Here is a 21,074-nt window from a genome sequence, read left to right on the forward strand (position 1 = left end):
AGTTAGATTTTTTGGTAATAATAATAATTGTAGTAATAATAAATATTATTAATAATGTATTTGCTTAAGTGTTATTTATTTTACAGTTTTTTGTTTGTTTTTTTGTTACTAATAATTATAATAATAATAATAATAATAATAGTAATTTAATAATTTTATTTTAAAGTGAAATATTACAATGCTATTTTTTGTTCGATTTTTTGGTAATAATAATAAATATTATTATTATTATTATTATTATCATTATTATTATTATTATTATTATATTTTACAGAAAGCTTTGTTTCTCAGCATTGTTAAATCCCATGTTGTCCCGCTCAGGAGCCGTTGGAGTCCGATTCAGAGCTGGTTCAGCTGCAGGAGCGCTGTCTGTTGTTGGGTCTGGCGGGTCACTGGCTGTCCCATCGTGAGCCTCCTCCGCCCGTCCCGCGTCTGGCCGAATTAGAGAAGCGTCAGTGGCAGAGTCGCATCCGCTGGCTGGTGCTGCACACGGCTCTGGAGCGCGAGAGTCTCTTCGCCCCCTCGGCCCTCTCCGAAGACTCCTTCCAAAACCTCCTCAAGGAGTTTTCCTTCTCCAGAATGGCCGCTCTGGACGACCCTGTGCATTTGAGTCTGGACGGGCTCCCGGCGGCCGAAGACGACTGCGTGCTGTCAGGAGAGGAGCGCAAGGCTTTGGCCGCTCTAGTTTGTCAGCTGCTGGACGAGGGCGGTGTGAACGAAGCGAGCCGCGTGTGCCGATATTTCGGTCTGTTTCACAAAGACGTGTGGCTGGTTCTGAAGTGCCGTGGTTTGGCCAGCGGAGAGCTGCAGCTTGAACTTCACAGTCCTGATGGAGAAACCAGACGCAGTTTACCATCATGTGAGGGATTTTTATCATCATTTTGGTCAAATATGGCATTTCTAGTTGGGAAATGTTAGTACTTAATTACATTTTGATCAAATAAATTGTATAGTATTTATTTGATCAAAAATAACAAAGTGAAATATTATTGCAGTTTAAAATAGTTATTAGATTTTTGATAATAATAATTATTGAAGTAATAATAATAATAATAATAATAGTAATAATTACAGTAATAATAATTATTAATATTTTTATTATTTTTATCATATATTCTTAAGTGTTAGATGTTTATTTTACAGTGAAATCTTGCATTGATTTTTTTTGTTTTTGTTTTTTGATAATAATATTTATTGTTATAATAATAATAATAATTATTATTATTATTATTATTATTATTGTATATTAAGTGTTAGATGTTTATTTTACAGTGAAGTTTTGCATTGGTGATTTTTTTTTTGTTTTTTGCTAATAATATTTATTGTTATAATAATAATAATAATAATAATAATAATTGTATATTCTTAAGTGTTAGGTGTTTATTTTACAGTGAAGTTTTGCATTGGTGCTTGTTTTGTTTATTTTTGTGTTACTAATAATTATTGTAATAATAACACTAATAATAATTTTACTTCAGAATTATATTTTATAGTGACATATTACAATAGTAATAATAAAGTGAAATATTATTACAGTTTAAAATAGTTATTTATGTCAACGCTAGATTTTCTTAATTTTATTCAATACTGAAACGTATCCTTAAACAGTTCATTATTATTATTATATTTAACACTAAAATCAGTAATATTGTGAAATATTATTGCAATTTAAAGTAGTTTTTTTCTATTTGAATATATTTTAACATTTATTTTTGATACTGAAACGTATTATTAAAAACTTTAATAATAAAGTGTAATCCAATCAAAAAACTACTATTTTATTATTATTATTATTATTATTATATTTACTAAAACAAAAATACAGTAAAATCTGAAATATTGTGAAATATTACAATTTAAAGTAGTTATTTTCTATATTATTATATTTTAAAATTTATTTTGGATACTGAAACGTATTATTAAAAACTTTAATAAAGTGTAATCCAATAAAAAACTACTATTTTATTATTTATTATTATTATTATTATTATTATTATTATTATTATATTTACTAAAAACAAAAATACAATAAAATCTGAAATATTGTGAAATATTACAATTTAAAGTAGTTGTTTTCTATATGAATATATTTTAAAATTTATTTTTGATACTGAAACATATTATTAAAAACTTTAATAAAGTGTAATCCAATCAAAAAACTACTATTTTATTATTATTATTATTATTATTATTATTATTATTATTATTATATTTACTAAAACAAAAATACAATAAAATCTGAAATATTGTGAAATATTATTACAATTTAAAGTAGTTGTTTTCTATATGAATATATTTTAAAATTTATTTTTGATACTGAAACGTATTATTAAAAACTTTAATAATAAAGTGTAATCCAATCAAAAAACTACTATTTTATTATTATTATTATTATTATTATTATTATTATTATTATATTTACTAAAACAAAAATACAGTAAAATCTGAAATATTGTGAAATATTACAATTTAAAGTAGTTATTTTCTATATGAATATATTTTAAAATTTATTTTTGATACTGAAACGTATTATTAAAAACTTTAATAAAGTATAATCCAATAAAAAACTATTTTATTATTATTATTATTATTATTATATTTACTAAAACAAAAATACAATAAAATCTGTAATATTGTGAAATATTATTACAATTTAAAGTAGTTATTTTCTATATGAATGTATTTTAAAATGTAATAAATTTTTGTGATGCAATGCTAGATTTTCTTAATTTTATCTAATACTGAAACGTATCCTTACAAATATAGTTTAATCAAATGCACACAAATACTAAAATACTACATATAAATACTAAAAGTTAAAAAAACAACTTTTCATTAGTGTTTCCAATATTTCTGTTTCATTAGCTATTTTGTTAGCTTGTTAACGGCTAATTATTCATTGCAATGTTTATTCAATTCTGAAACGTATTATTATTATTAAAAACCTAGTTTAATCCAATAAAAAAAACTATTTTATGTATTACTGTTTTTATTATTATTATAATAAAATTTTCAAAAAAATACAATAAAATCAGTAATATTGTAAAAAGTTATAACAATTTAAAGTAGTTATTTTCTATGTGAATATATTTTAAAATGTAATTTATTCTTGTGATGCAATGCCGAATTTTCTTAATTTTTATGCAATTCTGAAACGTATTATTAAAAACCTAGTTTAATCCAATAAAAAATACTATTTTATTATTATTAATATTATATTTTACAAAAATACAATAAAATCAGTAATATTGTGAAATATTATTCCAATTTAAAGTAGTTATTTTCTATGTGAATATATTTTCAAATGTAATTTATTCTTGTGATGCAACACTAGATTTTCTTAATTTTATTCAATACTGAAACGTATCTTTAAAAATATATTGATATAGTGATTAGTGTTTCTTGTATTTCTGTTTTTTAGCCATTTTGTTAGCTTGTTAATGGCAAATTATTACTTGGAATTTTTATTCAATGCTGAAACGTAGTAGTAAAAACCTAGTTTAACCTGCTAACGCCAGACTCTGTTGTTATGGTCTGAGAGTTGATTCTGTGGATGTTGTGTTGTTTCTGAAGCTCCCAGCATGAGCAGCCTGTCGTCGTTCGTGGTGGTGCCGTCTCCGGACGATCAGGTCCTGGTTCAGCTCAAGCAGCTTGTGGATCAGTGCTGCAACGGCAAGAGTTACTGCAAACAAGTGCTGAGTCTGTATGAGCTCTCCAAGGTGGGTAACGTCTGTAGAGCAGTGCAGGAGTGTGTTGATGTGGGTGAATGGTCAGACGTGTGTCTGTGTGCAGGAGCTGCAGTGCTCTTACGCTCAGATCTCGTCGGAGGAGCCCGAGGCGGTTCTGAAGAAGGTTCTGCTCTCGCAGCAGTCGGACCGCTACAAACGCGCTCAGGCCTTCATCAGCGTTCAGGGTCTGCAGCCCGAAGCCGTCGCTCGCCTCATCTCCACCGCTGTGCTGGAGGGTTTGCTCGCCTCGTCTCAGGAGGGAGACACCGGTGAGAAATCAGATTGATTGCAGTAATAGTGCTTTTATAAATATGATGGCCCCAAAACGACTAGAAGTGCCTCTGATTCTTTTTTGTTTTTTGTTTGTTTCCACTTTTTTTTCTTTTTTTTAATTTTGTTTTTCTATGTTTTTTTTTTTTTTGTATTTTCTGTTTTCATTTTAATTTTAGCTTCACATTTTTGGGTTTTAAATTAAAATGTTTATATCTTCTATTTTAATTTGATATGTATATATATATTTTTTTTCATTTAAATTCTAGTATCACATTTTGGGGTTTTTATTTTAGTTTTTTCCTGTTTTTTTTTTTTGTTTTGTTTTATTCTGTTCTGTTAAAATAAAATGAAACTTGTTTTAATTTAACATTTTTGGGGTTCATTTTTATTGTTTTCCTTCAGTTTTAAATTTGTTTCTTTTTTTAATTTTTATTTTTTCAGTTTTATTTTAGTTTCACATTTTTGGGTTTTAAATTAAAAAGTTTATATCTTCTATTTTAATTAGATTTTTTTTTTCATTTAAATTCTAGTATCACATTTTGGGGTTTTATTTTGTATTTTCTGTTTTCATATTTAATTTATTTGAGGTTTTTTTTTCCTGTTTTTTTGTTTTATTCTGTTCTGTTAAAATAAAATGAAACTTGTTTTAATTTTAATTTTACATTTTTGGATTTCATTTTTATTGTTTTCCTTCAGTTTTAATTTAGTTTCCTTTTTTTACATTTTTATTTTTTTCAGTTTTATTTTAGTTTCACATTTTTGGGTTGTAAAATTACAATGTTAATATCTTCTTTTTTAATTAGATTTTTTTTTTTTTTTTCCATTTAAATTCTAGTATCACATTTTGGGGTTTTATTTTATATTTTCTGTTTTCATATTTTTTTTTTTTTAGTTTTTTTTTCCTGTTTTTTTGTTTTATTCTGTTCTGTTAAAATAAAATGAAACTTGTTTTAATTTTAATTTTACATTTTTGGATTTCATTTTTATTGTTTTCCTTCAGTTTTAATTTTATGTTTTCTTTTTTTAATTTTTATTTTTAATTTTTTCAGTTTTATTTTAGTTTCACATTTTTGGGTTGTGAAATTACAATGTTAATATCTTCTATTTTAATTTGATTTTTTTTTTTTTTTCATTTAAATTCTAGTATCACATTTTGGGGTTTTATTTTATATTTTCTGTTTTCATATTTATTTTATTTGAGTTTTTTTCCTGTTTTTTTTTTTGTTTTATTCTGCTCTGTTAAAATAAAATGAAACTTGTTTTAATTTTAATTTTACATTTTTGGGGGTCATTTTTATTGTTTTCCTTCAGTTTTAATTTTCTATTTTTAATTTTTATTTTTAATTTTTTCAGTTTTATTTTAGTTTCACATTTTTGGGTTTTAAATTAAAATGTTTATATCTTCTATTTCAATTTGATATTTAGTTGTTGTTGTTTTTTTCATTTAAATTCTAGTATCACATTTTGGGGTTTTATTTTATATTTTCTGTTTTCATATTCATTTTATTTTAGTTTTTTCCTGTTTTTTTGTTTTATTCTGTTCTGTTAATAAAATGAAACTTGTTTTAATTTTAATTTTACATTTTTGGGGTTCATTTTTATTGTTTTCCTTCAGTTTTAATTTTGTTTCCTTTTTTATTTTTTCAGTTTTATTTTAGTTTCACATTTTTGGGTTTTAAATTAAAATGTTTATTTGATTTTTTTTTTTTTTTTCATTTAAATTCTAGTATCACATTTTGGGGTTTTATTTTATATTTTCTGTTTTCATATTTATTTTATTTTAGTTTTTTTTTTTTGCTGTTTTTTGTTTTATTCTGTTCTGTTAAAATAAAATGAAACTTGTTTTAGTTTTAGTTTTACATTTTTGGGGTTCATTTTTATCGTTTTCCTTCAGTTTTAATTTTATGGTTTTTTTTTTTAATTTTTGTATTTTTTTGTTTTAATTTTAGTTTTACTTTTTAATTTTTTTTTTTTTTTACTTTTTTATATCTTTTGTTTTAATTTTATATTTTCAGTTTTCTTTTTTTGTATTTTCTGTTTTAATTTTAGTTTCACATTTTTATTTTTTTTCTTCCATTTAAATTTTTAGTTTTCTTTTTCAATTTTTATTTAATGTAGTATTTGTAGTTTTAATTTTAATTTTAAGTTTTTTGTTTATTGTATTTATGTGATTTGTTGTTGTTTTATATTTGTATTTTGTTTTCTTAAATTTATCATTTGTTTGTTTTTTTTTATTTTAAAGAAATTTTTATTTTTACATTTTCTATTTTCACTTAATTTTTTAATATATTATGTATTTTGATTTAAATTTTATGTTCACATTTTCGTTTTATTTTAGTTTTGTTTTCTTTTCAATTTTAAATTGGTATTTGTTTGTTTAAATGTTTAAAAATATTTTCTGTTTTCATTTTATTTGTTTCGGTCTTTATTTTAAGTTTTAATAATTTGGTTTTTTATTAGTTTATCTTAATACGTCTACCTAGTTTTTTAGTTTTACTTGTAGTTATTTTTTATATTTTATTATATTTTAATTCATGTTTATTTTCTTTTCAATAGTAAGCATATTTTTGTGGTTTTATTTTAAGTACATTGCAATTTTCTGTTATAAAAACTTTGATACTTTTACACAAATACAAACACTACGGTTCAAAAGCTCGGATTTTTCTCTCTTTTGTTTTTTGAAGAAATCTCTTGAAAGAAATAATTAATTTGATCAAAAATAAAGTAAAATACAGTGAAATATTATTACAATTTGAAATATGTGACCCTGGACCACAAAACCAGTCTTAAGTCGCTGGGGTATATTTGTAGCAATAGCCAAAAATACATAGTATGGGTCAAAATTATTGATTTTTCTTTTATGCCAAAAATCATTAGGAAATTAAGTAAAGATCATGTTCCATGAAGATTTTTTGTAAAATTCCTACTGTAAACCTATCAAAATGTAAATTTTGATTAGTAATATGCATTGTTAAGAACTAAATTTGGACAACTTTAAAGGTGATTTTCTCAGTATTTTGATTTTTTTGCACCCTCAGATTCCAGATTTTCAAATAGATGTATCTCGGCCAAATATTGTCCTATCCTAACAAACCATACATCAGTGGAAAGCTTATTTATTGAGCTTTCATCTCATGTATACATCTCAGTTTTGTAAAATTTAACCTTATGACTGGTTTTGTGGTCCAGGGTCACATATATTTTTTCTATGTGGCTACATTGTAAAATGCTAATTTTTTTCCCAGTGACGCAAAGCTGAATTTTCTGCATCATTACTCCAGTCTTCAGTGTCACATGATCCTTCAGAAATCATTCTCATATATGCAGATTCTCTTGTAACATTAGACATGTCTTTACACGCTTACAGCGGTCAGACTAAGCAATGTCTGTCTGTGTTCAGGAGAGCGTCTGATGTACGGTCCGGCCGACGGGAGAGAGACGTTCCTCCAGCTGGCCAAACTGTGTGGAGACCCAAACCTGGTGGGAACCGAACTGCTGGACAGCATCCCGACCGTCCCGCTGTCAGAGCTCAGCTGCAGTGAGTATAAACCGCTCAGTATTATATAAAGTGATGATAAATGTAAATGTTAAGTGAATCATCTGTCTGTGTGCAGCTGTGGAGATCTTGATTTTGGCTCACGACTGCTTCAGTCTCACCTGTAACATGGAGGGAATCGTGAGGGTCCTGCAGGTGGCCAGACACCTGAGTCACACACACCTGGCTCACGGAGACGGTTACGGACTCCTGGTGAGTTCATGAAGGCCAGGAAACCTCTGAATCATTCATTCAGCAATCCGTCTGAGTCAGAGTCATTGACAATCATTTTACGTTGGTCTCTCCGCAGGTGCGTCTCCTCACGGGCATCGGCAGGTACAATGAAATGACCTACATCTTTGACCTGCTCCATCAGAACCATCGCTTCGAGATGCTGCTGAGGAAGAAAGTCGAGTCGGTGAGAGATCCAGTGGCAATGCATTTCATACAAAATACTGAAATATGCAGGACGAGAAGCTTTGGAAGCTGGTTTGCACCAAAGGGCAGTAATATATGTGACCGTGGATGACAAAACCAGTCATAAGGTTAAATTTGACAAAACTGAGATGTATACATCATATGAAAGCTCAATAAATAAGCTTTCTATTGATGTATGGTTTGTTAGGATAGGACAATATTTGGCCGAGATACATCTATTTGAAAATCTGGAATCTGAGGATGGAAAATAATCAAAATACTGAGAAAATCACCTTTAAAGTTGTCCAAATTAAGTTCTTCACAATGCATATTACTAATCAAAAATTACATTTTGATATATTTACAGTAGGAATTTTACAAAAAATCTTCATGGAACATGAACTTTACTTAATTTCTTAATGATTTTTGGCATAAAAGAAAAATCAATAATTTTGACCCATGCAATGTATTTTTGGCTATTGCTACAAATATACCCCAGCAACTTAAGACTGGTTTTGTGGTCCAGGGTCACACATAAAACTTTATCTTAGAATTCTGACTTTTTTTTTGCAATTTAAATATAAATCCTAAATTATAGATATAAACTAAGAAGTTCTGAGAAGAAAAGTTAGAATTGCGAGATGAAAAGTTGCAGTCTACCTATAATAAACTCAGATTTGTGAGGAAAAATGTCAAAATTGTGAGATGCAAACTCAGAACTGCAAGAAAATTATGAGACATGAGCTCAAAATTGCAAGATATAAGCTCAGAATTGTGAAAAAGTCTAAACTTTAAGGAAAAAAGTAAAATTTGTGAGAAATACAGTCAGAATTTGAAGAAAATTAAAGTTGCAAGATATAAACTCAGAACTGTAAAGAAAAAAGTTTGATGTAAGAAAAAGAAAGTGAGATATAAACTCACAATTGCAAGATATAAAGTCAGAATTGTGAGGGGGAAAAGTCAAATTTATGAGATATAAACTCAGAATTGTTAGATATGAAGTCAGATTTGCTAGAAAAAGTCCAGTTATGAGATATAAAGTCACAATTGCAAGATATAAACTCAAAATTGTGAGGAAAAATGTCAAAATTATGAGATATAAACTCAGAATTGTGAGATATAAAGTCAGATTTGCTAGAAAAAATGTCAAAATTATTGCAAGATCTTCAAGAAAGTCAAAATTGTGGTGTAAACAGTCTAAACTAAGATATATAAACTCAAAATTTCAAGAAATTTTTCAAAAATAGGAGGAAAAAAATACACGTTATCTTCAAAGTAAGCTGTATTCACACAATATTGCAGTGTAAAAGCTTGTTATATATAGTTTCACACTGCTATATACAATAACATCTAAAAGTTTCACGTCAAAAGATTTTTTCCCTCTGGGCCTCTTCGGTCATTTTTGACCGAAAAATTTTATGTTTTGAATTTTTAAAAATCGTAGCTTCATCAGAATGAGATGACACTTGGTGACTTTTGTTGCATTAGCTATGTGAGTACAAAAAAAAATCAGTGACATGATTCGGATATGTTAAAGGGTCAAAAAAAAAATAGTCACACTTGGCTCCTTCGCGGTCAAAAATGACCGACATAGGAAATGAATGGGAAATACGAAAAAATGTGATAATTCAGATAATCTTTTGGTAATACAAGCTACAAATGAGCAACTGTGCTGAAAAGAAGTGTTCAGCAAGCAAGGGCTGACACTCTAAAATAACAAAAATACAGAACTGACACACACACGCACACACACGCGCGCACACACACACACAGACACACAGAAATAAGCAGAAAAATGCAAAAACTGATATTTATCCAATCAAAAAAATATCTAAACCTTGCCAAATTTTTTCTTTTAGAATGTCTGAATATATTTCTAAATGCAAAGCCTAATAAAATGAAGAAACAATAAAAAGAAAAAAAAAACAATAGGAATCCCAAAGCCCCTGTATATATGTATATAGGGAGATACAGGAGTTTACATGGCATTACACAAGTTTTTATTTTTTATGCCACTAGATGGTGCAATTTTCACTTAAAAAAATGGATTTTAAATGCTTTTACTCTATTTAAATGTGAAATGTTGTATTTATTATTTTTCAATAAATACATAATTAATTAAAAAATATAATATAAAATATAAATCTACTGGGAAAAAATTGCTCCTTAAAACTGTATAAATATTGCATAGATTCATAAAAAATGCTCAAAATTCTAAATAATAATTACAAAATATTATTGAACAAAAATATATTTAATTGATTTTCCTGAAGAAGAAAAAAAGTTACTTTTTAAGGCTTCGGTCACTTTTGACCGCGAGGGAGCCAAGTGTGACCCCTTAATGAGGAGGCCCAGAGGGTTAAAAATGCATTAAAAGCAGTTATATTCTGAAATAAAAATAACTGTTTTCTATCGGAATGTATTTTAAAGTGTAATTTATTCCTGTGAAGCAAAGTCATTGAGAGATTTCCCTGTATTTTCTGACTCTGTGAGTAAATGTCCAACACATTCAGATCTGAAAGAGTGTATGTGTGTGTTCCAGAACGTCCAGCTGAAGACGGCTCTGTTGGACTACATCAAGCGTTGTCTGCCTGGCGACAGCGAGAAGCACAACATGGTGGCTCTGTGTTTCAGCATGCGCCGAGAGATCGGAGAAAACCACGAGGCAGCGGCGCGAACGCAGCTCAAAATCATCGAGTCTCAGCCCTGGGGTGAGAAAACACTGCAAAACTCTATCAGATGCAAATGAGAATGACTGTGTTTATTGCTTATTGCTCCATTGAATGGATTTGAATATGATAATTGAACTTGTTAAGGCTGAAGTTGGTTGTTTGTTTGTGTCTCTGATGACAGCGATCACGCCTGATCTGAAAAAAGCTCTAGTGAAGGTCCTGACTTTACTGAAAGACGCCGCTGAGAGCTATTCGAAGGTATTTTTACATTGATCCTAAAATCTGTATAATCTGTAAATGGATCATTTGAAAACCTGGAATCTGAGGGTGCAAAAAATCTAAATATTGAGAAAATCGCTTTTAAAGTTGTCCAAATGAAGTTATTAGCAATGCATATTACTAATCAAATATTACTTTTTAATATATTTACGGTAGGAAATTCACAAAATATCTTCACGGAACATGATTTTTACTTCATATCCTAATGATTTTTGGCATAAAATAAAAATCTGTCATTTTGACCCATACAGTGTATTTTTATTTTGTATTATGTGTATTTATTTCCCCTTCAGTTATTTATTAATTCAATTATTTCTCTTCAGCTGTTTGTAAATTAAATTAAAAAAGTGATGAAATATAAATTTAAGTTCAGATGTTATTTTGTTATTATGTGATATAAATGTAATTGCATTAATATAGTGATTAAAACTTGATTGTATTTGGTCAGTGGTGTCTTTTTTGAGTTAAATATTTGTAAATAAAATAATAAGAAGAAATAACGTACATGTTTCCACCATGATAATATATATTGTAGTAATGGCATAGAATTATAAGCAAACAAACTTTTTTAGTTGATCATGTTTTAACAAGATTAATAAATTAAATTTATTTTTTATTATTTATTTATTTATTATTTAAAATAATTATATGTAAAATAAACATCTTGATTTTGTTGTTGTTGTTTTAGCTTATTTTAATGCTTTATTTGATTTTATTTTTATTTAAGTAAATCTTATTTTTTAAATTATTTTTATTGTATTTATTTAGTTGAAAAAAAAAGTTGTTGAGGGAGTGAATTACTGTAAAATAAATATCTTACTTTTTGTTATTTTAGCTTAGTTTAATGCTTTATTTGTATTTAAATTAAATTTTTTAATATTTTATTTTATTTATTTATTTTTAAAAAAGTTGTTGAGGGGGTGAATTACTGTAAAAAAAATTGTTGTTGTTGTTGTTTTAGCTTATTTTAATGCTTTATTTTATTTTATTTTATTTGTATTTAAATTAAAAAAAATATATATTTGTTCAGAAAAAAGTTGAGGGGGTGAATTACTGTAAAATAAATATCTTGATTTATTTTTGTTGGTGTTGTTTTAGCTCATTTTTATGCTTTTTTTATTTGTATTTAAATTCATTTTTTTAATATATATTTTATTTATTTATTTGAAAAGTCTTTGAGGGGGTGAATTACTCTAAAATAAATATCTTGATTTTTGTTGTTGTTGTTTTAGCTTATTTTAATGCTTTATTTTATTTTTATTTAAATTTTCATTTTTTTATATTTTATTTATTTAGTTGAAAAAATAGTTGTGAGAGGGTGAATTATTTTTTTTAATGCTTTATTTTATTTTATTTGTATTTAATTTTTATATATATATTTTATTTATTCGGGGAAAAAAGTTGTTGAGGGGGTAAATTACTGTAAAATAAATATTTTGATTTCTTTTTGTTGTTGTTTTAGCTTATTTTTATGCTTTATTTTTTATTTGTATTAAAAAAATATATATTTTATTTTTTTATTTTTTTATTTATTCAGAAAAAGTTTTTGAGGGGGTGAATTACTGTAAAATAAATATCTTGATTTCTTTTTGTTGGTGTTGTTTTAGCTCATTTTTATGCTTTTTTAATTTGTATTTAATTCATTTTATTTTTTTATATTTTATTTATTTATTTGAAAAAAAAAAGTCTTTGAGGGGGTGAATTACTCTAAAATAAATATCTTGTTTTTTTGCTTATTTTAATGCTTTATTTGATTTTTTTTATTTATTTAAATTAATTTCATTTTTTATTTTATTTTACTTAGTTAAAAAAATAGTTTTTGAGGGGGTGAATTACTGTAAAATAAATATCTTGATTTTTGTTGTTGTTGTTTTAGCTTATTTTAATGCTTTATTTTATTTTTATTTAAATTAATTTCATTTTTTAATATTTTATTTATTTAGTTGAAAAAATAGTTGTGAGAGGGTGAATTATTTTTTTAATGCTTTATTTTATTTTATTTGTATTTAATTTTTATATATATATTTTATTTATTCGGGGAAAAAAGTTGTTGAGGGGGTAAATTACTGTAAAATAAATATTTTGATTTCTTTTTGTTGTTGTTTTAGCTTATTTTTATGCTTTATTTTTTATTTGTATTAAAAAAATATATATTTTATTTTTTTATTTTTTTATTTATTCAGAAAAAGTTGTTGAGGGGGCGAATTACTGTAAAATAAATATCTTGATTTCTTTTTGTTGGTGTTGTTTTAGCTCATTTTTATGCTTTTTTTTATTTGTATTTAATTCATTTTATTTTTTTATATTTTATTTATTTATTTGAAAAAAAAAAGTCTTTGAGGGGGTGAATTACTGTAAAATAAATATTTTGATTTCTTTTTGTTGTTTTAGCTTATTTTAATGTTTTATTTTTATTTAAATTAATTTTTTAAATAATTTATTTTATTTATTTACTTGAAGAAAATTGTTATAAAGGGGGTGAATTACTGTCAAATAAATATCCTGATATTTTTTTTGCTTGTTGTTTTAGCTTATTTTTATGCTTTATTTTTTATTTGTATGAAAAAAAATTATATTTTATTTTATTTTATTTATTTATTCAGAAAACGTTGTTGACGGGGTGAATTACTGTAAAATAAATATTTTGTTTTGTTGTTGTTTTAGCTTATTTTAATGTTTTATTTTTATTTAAATTAATTTTTTAAATAATTTATTTTATTTATTTACTTGAAGAAAATTGTTATAAAGGGGGTGAATTACTGTCAAATAAATATCCTGATAATTTTTTTGCTTGTTGTTTTAGCTTATTTTAATGCTTTATTTTATTTGTTAAAATAAATTCATTTTATTTTTTAAATATATATATTTTTATATATATATATAATTTTTTTTTTAGTTGAAAAAAATAGTTGTTGGCGGGGTGAATTACTGTTAAATAGCATATCTTTTTACAGATTTTTAGCTTAATTTAAATCAGTGAAAATCCTCAAGGCTGCTTTGGAAGTCTGCATGTTGAGAACCACTGCTTTAATTCCTTTAATATCAATGTGACATAAAAATGAATCCGTATACTTTCATAATACACATCTTTAGTAATCTTACTTTGATGATAGTAATAAGTGTGTGTGTTTTCAGGACTCTTGTGTGCGTCAGGCTGTGAAATGTGTCAAACTGGCCAAACTGGTGACCCTTCAGCTGCACTTCCTGAATCACGGACAGGAGCAGCGCGTCATCAACCTGCCGCCGGCGGAGCTGCACAGCACCATCGTGTCTTTATCGCGCTGTTACCAGGTTTCACTTCAACACTGAGTCTGTGCTCATTCATATAGAAACACTGAGCTCAGGATGCACTTCATCACTTCATTTCTTTTGTGTGACACTGAAAGGAGATGTTTAGCGAGATGTTCACACTGCTTTTAAAAAAGCAATCCGTCTGTCTGTCTGTCATCTATTTCTTATTTCTCTCATTTTTCTTCATCTGATTTATTTCATTATTTATTTCTCTTCATATTTATTTATTTTATTTTCATATTGGTTTATTTATTTCTATTATTTTATTTGTCTTCATATTTATTTGGATATCCATCCATCTATGTATCATCTATTGCTTATTTCTTTTCATAAATTATTTTTTATTAATCATGTTATTTATTTTCATATATATTTATTTCTATTGTTTATTTTTATTTGTCCTCATATTGCTTTATTTTATCACAATTTATTTCTATTTATTTTCATATTTATTTATTTAAATTATTTTTATTTCTCTTCATATCTTTCTTTATATTATTTATTTTTATTTATTTTCATATAGGTTTATATCTATCTTTTGCCTATTTCGCACCTCTTCATAAAGTATTTTAATCATTATCTTTCTAATTTATTTATTTTCATATCTATTTCTATTAGTTTATTTTATCATTATTAATTAATTAATTTATTTATTTTATTATCTCTATCTATTTCTATCTATTTATCTATTGCTTATTTCTTTTCATAAATTATTTGTATCTTATTTATTTTCATATATATTTATTTCTATTGCTTTTTGTTGTTTGTCCTCATTGCTTTATTTTATCACAATTTATTTATATTTATTTTTATATTTATTTATTTATATTGTACATTTCTATTTTAATATTGGTTTATTTTATCATTATTTATTTTATTATTTTCATATTTATATTTATTTTATCCATCTATGGCTTTTCTTTTCATAAATTATTTTTATTCATCTTCCTACTTATTTATTAATTTTAATATATATATATATTTATTTCTATTATCTATCCATCTTTTGCCTATTTCGCTTCTCTTCATAAAGTATTTTTAATCATTATCTTTCTAATTTATTTTTATTTTTTATATACATTTCTATTCTTTATTTTTATTTCTCCTCGTATTAGTTTATTTTATCATTATTTATTGTATTACTATTCATCTATTTATCTATTGCTTATTTTTTCATAAATTTTTATTCATCTTTTTAATTTATTTCTATTGTTTTTTATTTGTCCTCATATTGCTTTATTTTATCACAATTTATTTCTATTTATTTTCATATTTATTTATTTAAATTATTTTTATTTCTCTTCATATCTTTCTTTATATTATTTATTTTTATTTCTTTTCATATAGGTTTATATCTATCTTTTGCCTATTTCGCACCTCTTCATAAAGTATTTTAATCATTATCTTTCTAATTTATTTATTTTCATATATATTTATTTCTATTGTTTTTTGTTCTTTGTCCTCATTGCTTTATTTTATCACAATTTATTTATATTTATTTTTATATTTATTTATTTATATTATACATTTCTATTTTAATATTGGTTTATTTTATCATTATTTATTTTATTATTTTCATATTTATTTATATTTATTTTATCCATCTATGGCTTTTCTTTTCATCTTCCTACTTATTTATTAATTTTAATATATATATATATATATATTTATTTCTATTATCTATCCATCTTTTGCCTATTTCGCTTCTCCCCATAAAGTATTTTTAATCATTATCTTTCTAATTTTTTTTTATTTTTTTATATACATTTCTATTCTTTATTTTTATTTCTCCTCGTATTAGTTTATTTTATCATCACTATCCATCTATTTATCTATTGCTTATTTTTTTCATAAATTTTTATTCATCTTTTCAATTTATTTTCATATACATTTATTTCTATTGTTTTTTATTTGTCCTCATATTGCTTTATTTTATCACAATTTATTTATATTTATTTTCAAATTTATTTATTTATATTATAGATTTTATTTTTATACTGGTTTATTTTATTGTTATTTATTTTATTATTTTCAATATTTTTTTTTTTTATTGTAAGAGCAACATCTAGTGATTAATAGAGTGAGCAGCAGTGTAACGTGACATTTGGAGAGTACATTACCGTGAAAACCGCAGGACTGTGATTTATTAAACTCATTGCTGTGGTTTTCTCTGTGGCAGGTGTTTGTGTTGGCCGAAGCGTACGACTACAGTCCGGACTGGGCCGAGCTCCTCTATCAGAAGGTGATTCTCCGAGGAGAGTTCGTCTACCTGGAGGAGTTCAAGCGGCACAGAGCGCTCAGCGCCGGTCTGTTCGAGGACATCTCCAAGAAGTGAGCTCAAGTCACTCCAGGCTAGAACTCATTGTGTGCTTATGTTATTTCTGATTCTGGTACGCTGGTAATGTGTTCAGTTTGGATATGGCAAGAGCTTTATATTATTAGCCAGCTTTCTGGAGTACTTGATCAGAATTGGTTAATTTTAGTCAAATCAAAGTCATAAGATAATACACAAAAATCAACAATTATTGTTTTAGTGGTTTATTTTATCGCTATTTATTTTCATTTTTTTTTTTATATTGATTTATTTTATCATTATTTATTTATTTTATTATTTTCATACTTATATTATTTTTATTTATCTCCATATTGGTTCATTTTATTTCTTAATTTTTTTTTCTTTTTTTTTCTCTTCATATTGGTTTATTATATCTTCATTTATTTTCATGTTTATTTATTTATATATATTTTTTAATATTGGTTTATTTATTTTATTATTATTATTATTATTATTATTTATTTATTTATTTTCATATTTTATCTTCATTGATTAGTTTTTTTTCCTTCATAATTGGTTAATTTTAGTCAAAAATATGTAAATGATTTTTTTTTAAAGTCACAAAATAATACACAAAAATCAAATTCTGTTATTAAAGTTGTTTTATTGGTTTATTTTATCACAATTAATTTTTACTTATTTATATTATTTTTTTATCGATTTATTTTATCATTTATTTTATTATTTTCATACAAATTTATATTATTTTTATTAATCTCCATATTGGTTCATTTTCTTTCTTTCTTTCTTTCTTTCTTAATTTATTTTTATATTATTTATTTTTATTTCTCTTCATATTGGTTTATTATATCTTTATTTGTTTATTTATTTATATATATTTTTTAATATAGGTTTATTTGTTTTATTATTTTTATTTATTTTCATATTTTATCATAATTTATTCGTTTTTTCCTTCATAATTGTTTAATTTTAGTCAAAAATATGTAAATGAAATTTTTTTTAAGTCACAAAATAATACAAAAATCAAATTCTGTTATTAAAGTTGTTTTATTGGTTTATTTTATAACAATTAATTTTTATATTTATTTTATTTTTTTATCGATTTATTATTTTATCATTTATTTTATTATTTTCATATTTATATTATTTTTATTTATCTCCATATTGGTTCATTTTCTTTCTTTCTTTCTTAATTTATTTTTATATTATTTATTTTTATTTCTCTTCATATTGGTTTATTATATCTTTATTTATTTATTTTCATGTTTATTTATTTATATATATTTTTTAAGATTGGTTTATTTATTTTATTATTTTTATTTATTTTCATATTTTATCTTCATTTATTTATTTATTTTTTTATAATTTTTTTCCTTCATATTTTGCTGCATTTTATGCCGTGAAAATACTGTAGACATGGTTCAGTTTGGATATGGCAAGAGCTTTATATTATTAGCCAGCTTTCTGGAATACTTGATCGTAATTGGTTAATTTTAGTCAAATTTGTAAATACATTTTTTTTAAAGTCATAAAATAATACACAAAAATCAAATTCTACTATAAAATTATTGGTTTATTGGTTTATTTTATCGCAATTAATTTTTATATTTATTTATATTATTTTAATTTTTTATATTGATTTATTTTATCATTATTTATTCAAATTTATTTATATTGTTCTTATTTATCTCCATATTGGTTCATTTTCTTTCTTTCTTTCTTTCTTAATTAATTTATATAATTTATTTTTATTTATTTTCATATTGATTTATCTTTTTTTTTTTTTTTTGGACAAATACGATTTGCACATAATATACGTGTAAATATATTAATTGTATTTGATCAATGAATTAAGATGACCACTTTAAATTTAAATATCTTAAAATAATTTTTTTAAAATGATGCATAATAAAATACTTCACAAATCAATGTTAGATTTTTTTATTTTTTTATTTTATAATTTTTATTAGTAGCCAAAGTTATACATTTTTAAGTTTAAGATGTTTTACGTTATAAATATTCAGTCTAGTAATTTTTTTTTGGTCCGTGTGTGCATTCATAGAACTGTTTTTTTTATTTTCTGCCAAGCATATTTACGTACATATTGAGTTGATTTGAATTGATTGATTTGTTTGAATGTGTTTCTGGTCAGAATGATTCATCACAAAGCGCCGGCGAGCTCCAGTCAGAATCTGAAGAAGCTTCTGTCCTACTGCGAGGACGTTTACACGCATTACAAACTGGCTTACGAACACAAGTTCCTGGACGTGGCCAACATGCTGCTGCAGGACTCCAAGACCAACAGCTACCTGAACGACCGGCTGGGCACCTGACGCCTATAAAACACCCCAAAAACAACTCAGTCTGTACTAACATCTCCCCCACAGCGCTTTACATTATCAATTTTGCACTAACTATGCAGTATTTAATTGTGAATTTTGAATATATGGATATATCTAAAAAAGCAAAACTAAATTCTCTGATTTATTTCTAGTAAAAGTGATTTCTGACAGTTTTGAGACGTCTGTGTTCATGTCTTGATGTGCATCAGCATTATACAGCGCTAAAATAAAAGCATTTTTAGTACTAAGGTTAATAGTGGAGACACAATTTTTTTATATTTTTTTATATAAATAATATGTGTATGTGTGTGTGTGTGTATATATATATATATATATATATATATATAATTTTTTTTTTTTTTTTTTTTTTTCTAAATTAATATTTATTGATTTAATCATACATGGATTTTATTTCTGAGCTTCAGCTTTGTCCAGATTTTTTTTTTTATAATAATATTATGAATATAATATTACTATTAATAACATTAACTTTTTTAAAACTTTACTATATTAATATTATTTAATTTATTAATATATTTAATATTTATATAAATCCATGTTTTTGTTTGTTTTAATTATTAATTTTTTATTTTATATATATATATATATATATATATATATATATATTAAAATTTTATACTTTTTAAAAATAGTAATATTAAAATATGAGCCCATATGTTTTTGTTAGTTTTAATTATCTTTTTTTTTTTTTTTGTGCCATTTGCAAAATTACCTCCCCAAAGAGTGAATATATAAATGAATAAATATTAATTAATTTATAAAATAATATTTATTTATTTATTTATTTATTATTTGTTTATTTTAATCATACATGTATTTTATTTCTGAGCTCGAGATTTATGTCCAGGTTTATTTTAATTTAAAAAAAATATTAATCTAAATATAATAATATTACTATTAATAATATTAACTTACTAAAAATTAAATTAAAATTAAGTTAATTTATTAATATATTTAATATCAATATGAATCCATATGTTTTTGTTTATCTATTTTTTTTAACTAAAACTGAAATAAAAATGTATAAAAACTATGTATTCATATTTTTTTAAAAAGCAAAATAAATAAAATAAATCTGTTCGTGTAAATTATTTATTACAAAGAAATTCATATTTGTTATAATTCTAAATGTTATTTTATAAATATTTATTAATACATTTATTAACATATTATTTGTTTATTCTAATAATACATGTATTTTATTTCTGAGGGGCTTGAGATTTATGTCCAGATTTATTTTAATTTAAAAAAATATTAATATATTAATATTGCTATTAATAATATTATTGAACTTTTTAAAATGTTAATTAATTAATATATTTAATATTTACTTAATATTAATATAAGCCCATATGTTTTTATCTATTTATGCCATCTGCGAAATTAGTTTGTAACTAAAACTATGAATAAATAAATTATATTGCTATTAATATTATAATATTGAACTTAATTAATTAATATTTTAATATTAATATAAGTCCATGTTTTATCTATTTATGCTATCTGCAAAAAATTTTAACTAAACTGAAAAAAAAAAATTCTTACTGCATATTTAGTTTTTTACACACACATACAAAAATTTTTCTATATATATATATATATATATATATATATATATATATATATATATATTTTTTTTTTTTTTTTCAGTTTAGTTAAAATTTAATATTAACTAATTTTAATTAAATTCAGTTATATAAAATTTCCTTATAATAAAAATAATTTATTGTAAGGAAATTCATATTATGTTAATTGTTAATTGCGTTCATTTATTTATTTTTTAATAAATACATTTATTTTATAAATTGATTCATTTATTAATGCATTATTTTTAATGTCTGGATGTAGTTTTTACCCAGTTAACATGGTAAAATACTTGACGTGTTTAATGTAGGACGAGCCATATGTCAAACATTTTGATATTTTTCAGCATTTTCAAGAATTTCTGGTACTAAGGTTAATAGTGGAGACACTTGAGGAGTGTGAATGTGTGTTTGCGCTGCATTGTGTGATCATCTCCACTAGATGTCTCTGGTGACTCTCAGTGAGAGGAAGATCCTGTTTCTCGCTCACATTAGAGATTCCCAGGATGCAGAAGCACTTTATTTCACTCAAGAGTCCCGTCAGTGTGCGTTTAGTGCAAATACAATCTGAATGAATTTAATTACAGCCACCTTGAGTTACACAGAGATTGATGGTCGGGAATAAAGTGTCACTGCG

The 21,074-nt window shown here is 24.3% G+C and overlaps 2 protein-coding genes across 2 annotated transcripts in view; one reads left to right on the plus strand and one right to left on the minus strand.

The window, feature by feature from the left end:
* LOC141301028 (spatacsin-like) overlaps positions 1–19,082 on the plus strand; it is a 32,549-nt gene extending 13,467 nt beyond the window's left edge. The window contains exons 12-22 of the mRNA XM_073831282.1: positions 322–859; positions 3,574–3,719; positions 3,793–3,997; positions 7,402–7,539; positions 7,616–7,749; positions 7,847–7,954; positions 10,496–10,664; positions 10,807–10,883; positions 14,040–14,195; positions 16,375–16,526; positions 18,644–19,082. Of these exons, the coding sequence (XP_073687383.1) occupies positions 322–859; positions 3,574–3,719; positions 3,793–3,997; positions 7,402–7,539; positions 7,616–7,749; positions 7,847–7,954; positions 10,496–10,664; positions 10,807–10,883; positions 14,040–14,195; positions 16,375–16,526; positions 18,644–18,824 (2,004 nt within the window). The 3' untranslated portion in view covers positions 18,825–19,082. The remainder of the gene's footprint in view (positions 1–321; positions 860–3,573; positions 3,720–3,792; positions 3,998–7,401; positions 7,540–7,615; positions 7,750–7,846; positions 7,955–10,495; positions 10,665–10,806; positions 10,884–14,039; positions 14,196–16,374; positions 16,527–18,643) is intronic.
* Positions 19,083–20,789: 1,707 nt separating this feature from the next.
* Positions 20,790–21,074, minus strand: part of LOC141301029 (CHRNA7-FAM7A fusion protein-like) — an 18,837-nt gene continuing 18,552 nt past the window's right edge. Inside the window, exon 5 of the mRNA XM_073831283.1 lies at positions 20,790–21,004. Within this exon, the coding sequence (XP_073687384.1) occupies positions 20,790–21,004 (215 nt within the window). The remainder of the gene's footprint in view (positions 21,005–21,074) is intronic.

The sequence above is a fragment of the Garra rufa genome, chromosome 25 (genome assembly GCF_049309525.1).
Source record: "Garra rufa chromosome 25, GarRuf1.0, whole genome shotgun sequence".
In the NCBI taxonomy this organism is placed as follows: Eukaryota; Metazoa; Chordata; class Actinopteri; order Cypriniformes; family Cyprinidae; genus Garra; species Garra rufa.